The 6,310-nt window shown below is 54.8% G+C and overlaps 1 protein-coding gene across 1 annotated transcript; it reads right to left on the reverse strand.

The window, feature by feature from the left end:
* Positions 1-226: 226 nt before the first annotated feature.
* On the reverse strand, positions 227-6,307 carry LOC116862802 (zinc finger protein ZIC 5; the record flags this gene model as incomplete). Its single annotated transcript, XM_032850218.1, has 2 exons — positions 227-1,522; positions 5,839-6,307. Coding segments are annotated over 2 exons (912 nt in total), but the record flags the coding sequence as incomplete, so codon positions are not given.
* Between the last annotated feature and the right edge of the window lie 3 nt (positions 6,308-6,310).

Consider the following 6,310-nt stretch of genomic DNA (forward strand, 5'->3'; position numbering starts at 1 on the left):
AATAAAGACTTTTTAAAAGGTTGATACAACAGTATAAAAGAGGGCTTGGCCTGTTTTAAAAACAACAGCTTTCCCTAAAATAGGCATGTTGCCGACATCACACCTCCTTAGACTTGCCTGTTAATTTTGGCAATCCCCAAACACTTATCCAAGACTTATCTTTTTATTACATGAGAAGTTTGGACCCAATCAAGAGTCAGCATCTGAGATTTCAGATTTTAAAAAAAGAAAAAGAAAAACATAGAGAAAAAGGAGAGCACTTGAATTTCTTCTATTTCACAAGAAATCACAGTTGCACAGTTGTCTACTGCAGCAGCGCTTCTCTCCACTTTTGCTAGAACAATCACAGTAGCACAATCAATGGAGATGTGTTAAGTCTGCTGCATCTTTTTTTCTTTCCGTCACATAGGCAGGGTACTGGGGAAACAATCCTGTATAAAAATAGTGCGTTAAGAGGAGATCAGTAAGAAAAGAGTGGGAATTTCAAATGACAACTATTTGAACTTAAAGGGTTTTTACAAATAGTTTTGGACACAGGTACAGTCTGAGATCTGTTGGTGATGCAGCAAGTGTGTGGCTTACAATCAAGAGGCCTTTTTAGACTTAGGGCCCAAGGAGGAGGCTAAGAGGCTCCAAAGCAGCCCAGGTTGTGGTGGTAAAGGCATTCTCGAGGCACTGCGGGAAATGCAGAGGGCCTTGTTGCTGTGTGCAGTTCTGACTTCATGCTTTTTCTCGCTCCTTCCAAAGTCTACGGATATTGCATTGGCAGTGTGGATCTCGATTAACCCTTGGTACATCTTGCTCCTCGCCCTGTCCCCCTGCAACGTACAAGTCCAGTTCGATTGTTTTTTTTGTTTGTTTGTTTGTTTTCTAAGAAGAAGAAAGAAAAAGCCCAAATATCTTAATTAAATTAATTAAAAGGTACAAACACCATAGGGTTTCATACGGAATAAATAGGGCTAATTAGACCCGGTGGCAAGTCTGAGTCAAGGGTTTGTCTCAGGCTCGGCATTGTCTCAAGTTAGGATATGGTCCAAGGACTCCTACTTATGACTTCTTATTATTATCACGAATAAATTCTAACGTATGGTCCGCGCAACCTCAGAGTTCCCATACATCTCCTCGTCTTCAGACTCCGAGGTGGTTCCATTGCTGGAAGGTGTATGAAGGTGGCTGGGGGCTCCGCTGGCCTGGCAAACGTACCACTCATTGAGGTTGGTCACCTGAGGGGACAGAGTGCTAGAGCGACTCCGGGTTGGGTCCAGCACAGGGGACAAAGGGGCACCCACTGGAGTCCCCACTGAGGAGTAACCAAGGGCTCCGGGAGAAGGCGGGGGGGACTTGCAGTGAATCTTCATGTGTTTCCTCAGAGAGCTGGGGTGAGTGTAGGACTTGTCACAGCCCCGGATCTTGCAGTAGTAGGGCTTGTCGCTGGTGTGGACATGGGAATGTTTCTTGCGATCGCTGCTGTTGGCAAACTTCCTGTCACAGCCATCAAATTCACATTTGAAAGGCTTTTCCCCTGCAACAAAACATAGGGAAGGTCAACAGTTGCTTTTCAGAGACCCCTCACTTGAGAGAGAAATCTTGGAGCGGAAATCTGGAGGCATTTTCCCATTCTCTTGAAGGCCAACTCCCCAGCCTGGTTTCCATTCCTAATCCCTACGTTCCAGAAGGCAGCAGGGTAGGGATCCTTCAGGGATGGGCCTGGAGGCTCTCCCTGGACCTGGGCTTGTGAGAGGCTGGATGTCAATCCCCGCAGCACCACAGGGCTGGGGGTGGGAATAGGGGGGGGGGCACTGGGGGGGGGGGGGAGGGGAAATGGGTACAGCGAAGTCCAGGAGGCAACACAGAAACCCAACCAGGACCCCAATACCCAGGTTCTCACTGCCCTCAGGGTCTGTTCCCGCAAAAATACAAGCAGATCCCCTGTCAAGATAAATGCTGATAAAATGATTCTTCCAAAGTCACAGCTTGGGGGAAGAATACAAGAAAAAGAGAAGGAAAGTAAGCAAGTCCACTAAATTAAAAGAGAAGTGAGGGGGGTGCCATAAAATTATAATAATGGCATTTTGTTTCAGAGCGGCCCCAGGGTTCCCCTGATGGGAAAAGAAATGAAATAAAGACAAATCCCGTTCTCTTCAGAAACAAAGGCACCTGTGAAACACACAATCCCATCGCTTGATTTTTTATAAGCCTGGCTGCGTAGAGACTAGGCCAACCGCCTCTTCATTCTACCACCTTCCCTCCCAGCTTGCAAGGCAATTAAGAGCCTGAGGAAGGGGATCTTAGCAAACATTAGCAAGGCCCTCAAGGCCCCACCAGAACCAAGCCCGCACCTGACGTTCCAGGGAAACAGATGCTGACAGCTTCCTACCTTACTTAACAGTCAGAAAAGGGACTATTTACCAGTCTTTGGCCCATGGCCCCTTGAAACTGCTCTAACCACCTCAGGGACGCCATGCCTGTAAGCACAAGGCCCCTAGTGCAGGAAGTGGAAATCCTCAATAAGACAATGGTTAACGGAAACCCAGCCATATATGCCGGCATTAAAGAGCGAGAAAGGAAGATAGTTAACAGTACGGATTTTCTCTCTCACCTAAGCATCTACGAACTTGATGTATTCAAGTCAAGACTGAACAAGCCATCTCAGACACATTATTGTTCAATAACACTTCAATAATATTGTTTATTCAATAATATTCACATGATTTTAAAAATAAAGTTGAATTTCTCTACATTCTAGCAGCTATTCTGCTGGTTCACGAGGTCCGGCTTTTTCCTTAGTTTGGGATAATATATATTTTTTTAAAAAACAACTATTAAAACAGCTGAGTGTATATAAATTTTTGTGAATTTTCTTATACAAATATTTCAGTGCAGTGTTGTTTTCGTTTTTGTTTTGTTTTGGGGTTTTGCTTTTTTAATTTCACCAATGCTAACTGCATCGATGCCAGAGTGTACTAATAGGTCTGGAAGTATTCAGATGGCTGGAATATAACTTATCCCACCTGGAAATACTGTCTAAACATGAAATTAGGTTATTATTCAAACATACGGGCGGCATGGATCTACAGAGGGAAAAACACAAGGTAACACACTCATCCCAACCTTCTCAGCAGATGACCTGCAACGCCAACAAAAAAATGTTAATCACTTTTTATCAAAACATGTTATCTGTTCTGACTTCTGTGCTCTACTTTAAAAACTGAAGATAATATTAACTTAAAAGGGCATAATTTACAAAATTATAATCGGCCTTTCTTCAATACGTAGGCCTAAGCGGCTTTATTCATCCTTTGGAAAAGGGCAGTGCTGTCTGGAGTTCTCCTGCTTCGGTGCTCCCTGCGTATCCCGGGTCGGGAAGAGAGCGCACCGCTTCCACACCCGCCGCCTCGCACTGCCCACGACACAGAGACGCAATTAGGCCCAGGGAAGGGAGATGTGGGATGGGGGGCGGGGGAGTAGTAAAGGAAGGACGAAGGAGGGAGAGGAAGAAAGCAGGGGAGGGTAATAAAGGTGAAAGGACCACCTGTCTTTCAGGCGGCCTAAGAGGGGCACTGAGCAAATTCTAGCAAACTGGGAAGGGTGAGAGACCCCCGTGTTTACATTTCAGATTCTGACCGAGGGGTCAATCAGAATTTAACCACTTGCAGAATTCGAGAGAGTAAGGGCCGTGCATGAGCTCCTCTCCTGCCTACTCGTTCCCTGTTCCGGAGGTAACTCGAGTCCGGCCCGATGGAAGGTTATAAACCGAACTGGGGGCACGTGGGTCAGGAAATGGGCCTTCGGGAGCGGCCGCGGAATCACTCCCTTTGCTCGGTTTGTTCCGGGATCCCGGATAACCCCCAAACGCGAGAGCGCCGTGGTAGGGAGGGGGGGGGGTCCCCGATGGTCCCCCTGCCGCACACAAGGCGCCTGGGCGAGGCGGCCGGTGGACCCGGCGCTGGCATCGCTCCCCGCGGCCCGGCAAGAACCACGGGGCCCCCGGCAGCCGGGCGGGAACCGCAACCCTGCGCACACGGTGGAACTAGGAAGCAGCTCGGGCCTGGGCCCCCCCAGCACCCGGGATCTCCGGGCCGCCGTCCGCGGGAGCGGGGAGCCCGGCACCCCCCAGTTCCTTGCTCCACGCGCGCGGAAACGGCCCCCGCTCCGGCCGCCGCGGAAGAAAGCCCCCCCCAACCCCGCCTCTCTCCGAGGCCTGCAAAGGCGGGAAGGGCCGGGAGACGCAAGCCGCAGGCTCTGCTCTCGGGGGCCCACTGGGGCCGGGGTTGAGGGCAGCTCCACCTCCTGCGCCCCGCGTGCCCCCTTTAGGGTCCTGGAACCCTGTCCCGGCGGCAAGGGCTGGGCGTTGGGGCAAACATCTGGCTAAGCGGGTCAGGGACTTTTTCCAAAAGCCTCTAGGGAAGTTTTTCCTTTTGGAAAACTCCTTAGGGCGGGCCGATCCCGAATCGAAAAATGGGAATGGCTCGGAGACTTCCTGGGAAGACTTCCTCCGGTCCCTCGGCGGTGCACGTGAGGCCTGCCAGGTGCTGGCAGACAGGAGCCCGGGCCACCCCGACCCGGCTCCCCCCGCAGATCCGCCTGGCGCCCCCGATGCCCTCGGCCCCCGCCGCCAGCCGGGCGCTGGGCCCACGCGCGGCGGCTGCCTCTTCGCCGCCTAGCGCCGATAAATCAGCTAAGTAATTACTGAACGTAAACTCTAGTTACTTAAGTGTCCTCCGAGGGGTAATATCGTCTGTCCCTATAAATCCCGACCGCTCGCGCTCATCAGCCTTCCGCTTAACGCGCTCGTGCGTTCGACGGGGACACACGACCCACAGAAAACACCCCACCAGCCCCGCCGCAATCGTCTTCACGGGGTGGGGGAGGGGGGCAGGACCGGGGGCTGGGATGGGAGGGGTCGCCGCAGCGCCGGGGGTTTGCCCCCAAGTTCCTCCGCGGGGCCAATGCCCGCAAGAGACTAGCTCTCACCCTGTCCTCCTCCCAACTAGAACCTTTTCTGGAAGGACAGAGTGAATTTCTCCAGCATCTTCTAGGACACGTGTGAGTGTGTGACAGAGCTGTGTGATGCTGCGAGTGTGAGCATGGGTGTATGCGAAGGCGTCTGAGAAAGTGTGCCAGCATGTGGGTGTCCAGCAACGAGGCAGAGGTGGGTGGTATGAGACACGGGTGTGTGAAGTGGTTTGGGGGCGGTGTGGGGTGTGTGACTGTGTGGGGGGGGGGGGGGGGGGGGGGCAGGGGCGCATTCCTTTGGCCTTGTGCACCACGCCCCGGAGGGACGGGACCCCTCCCCTCCTGTTAGGGCCGCCTCGAGCTAGGCCTAGAGGCCTCAATACTGGAGTAAATCCCACGTGCCCCCTCGCACGCCCGCTCTCCGGAGCACGGCGACCGCAAGGGGTCCGCCACCGGGGCGGCTCCGGTCCCCCTGCCCCATCGCCCTCCCCAGGTTCCCGGGGCCGGGCGAACGGGGGCTGCCGACCGTCCTGGGCGCCTTCCTGCTCCGACTGCTGCTGCTTCCGATCCGGGGCGGCGGCGGCGGCGGCTGGAGCGCGTTGCAGGTCCCGGCCGAGGGGCTGCGGACGCGCTGGAGACTCCACCGTGTGGGAACCCAGCGCGGGGCCTGTGTGTGCTATCGAATTACTTATTCGTAGAAAAAAAGGGGGGGAGAGAAAAAAAAGAAGTCACATGTCCGGGTTATACGTATGCGAAGAGAAGCAGCAGAAGGAGGGAAAATGAAGGCGAGCAGGAGGAGGAGGAGGAAGAGAAGCAGCGGCGGAAGCGGCGGCGGCGCGGGAGGCGGCGGCGGCGGCGACGCGGCCGGGGACAGACACCCACCTGTATGAGTGCGCTTGTGGATCTTGAGGTTCTCGGAGCGCGCGAAGACCTTGCCGCAGCCCGGGAACGGGCAGGGAAAGGGCTTCTCGCCCGTGTGCACGCGGATGTGGTTGATGAGCTTGTATTTGGCCTTGAAGGGCTTGCCCTCGCGCGGACATTCCTCCCAGAAGCAGACGTGGTTGCTTTGCTCGGGGCCGCCCACGTGCTCCACCGTGACGTGGTTCACCAGCTCGTGCATGGTGCCGAAAGTTTTGGAGCAGGGCTTGGCGCCGCCGGCCGGGGGCGGTGGCGGCGGCGGCGGCGGCCCGGCCAGCTCGTCGGGGTCGATCCACTTGCAGATGAGCTCCTGCTTGATTGGCTGCCGCATGTAGCGCAGGAAGGCCCCGGCCGCCCCTGGGAGGTGGGGGTGGTGCTGGTGCGGGTGCGGCGCGGGCGCGGGCGCGGGCGCCGGCGGCGGCGGCGGCGGCGGCGC

This window comes from Lontra canadensis, unplaced genomic scaffold (genome assembly GCF_010015895.1).
Source record: "Lontra canadensis isolate GAN:19392208 unplaced genomic scaffold, GSC_riverotter_1.0 scaffold335, whole genome shotgun sequence".
Lineage (NCBI taxonomy): Eukaryota > Metazoa > Chordata > Mammalia > Carnivora > Mustelidae > Lontra > Lontra canadensis.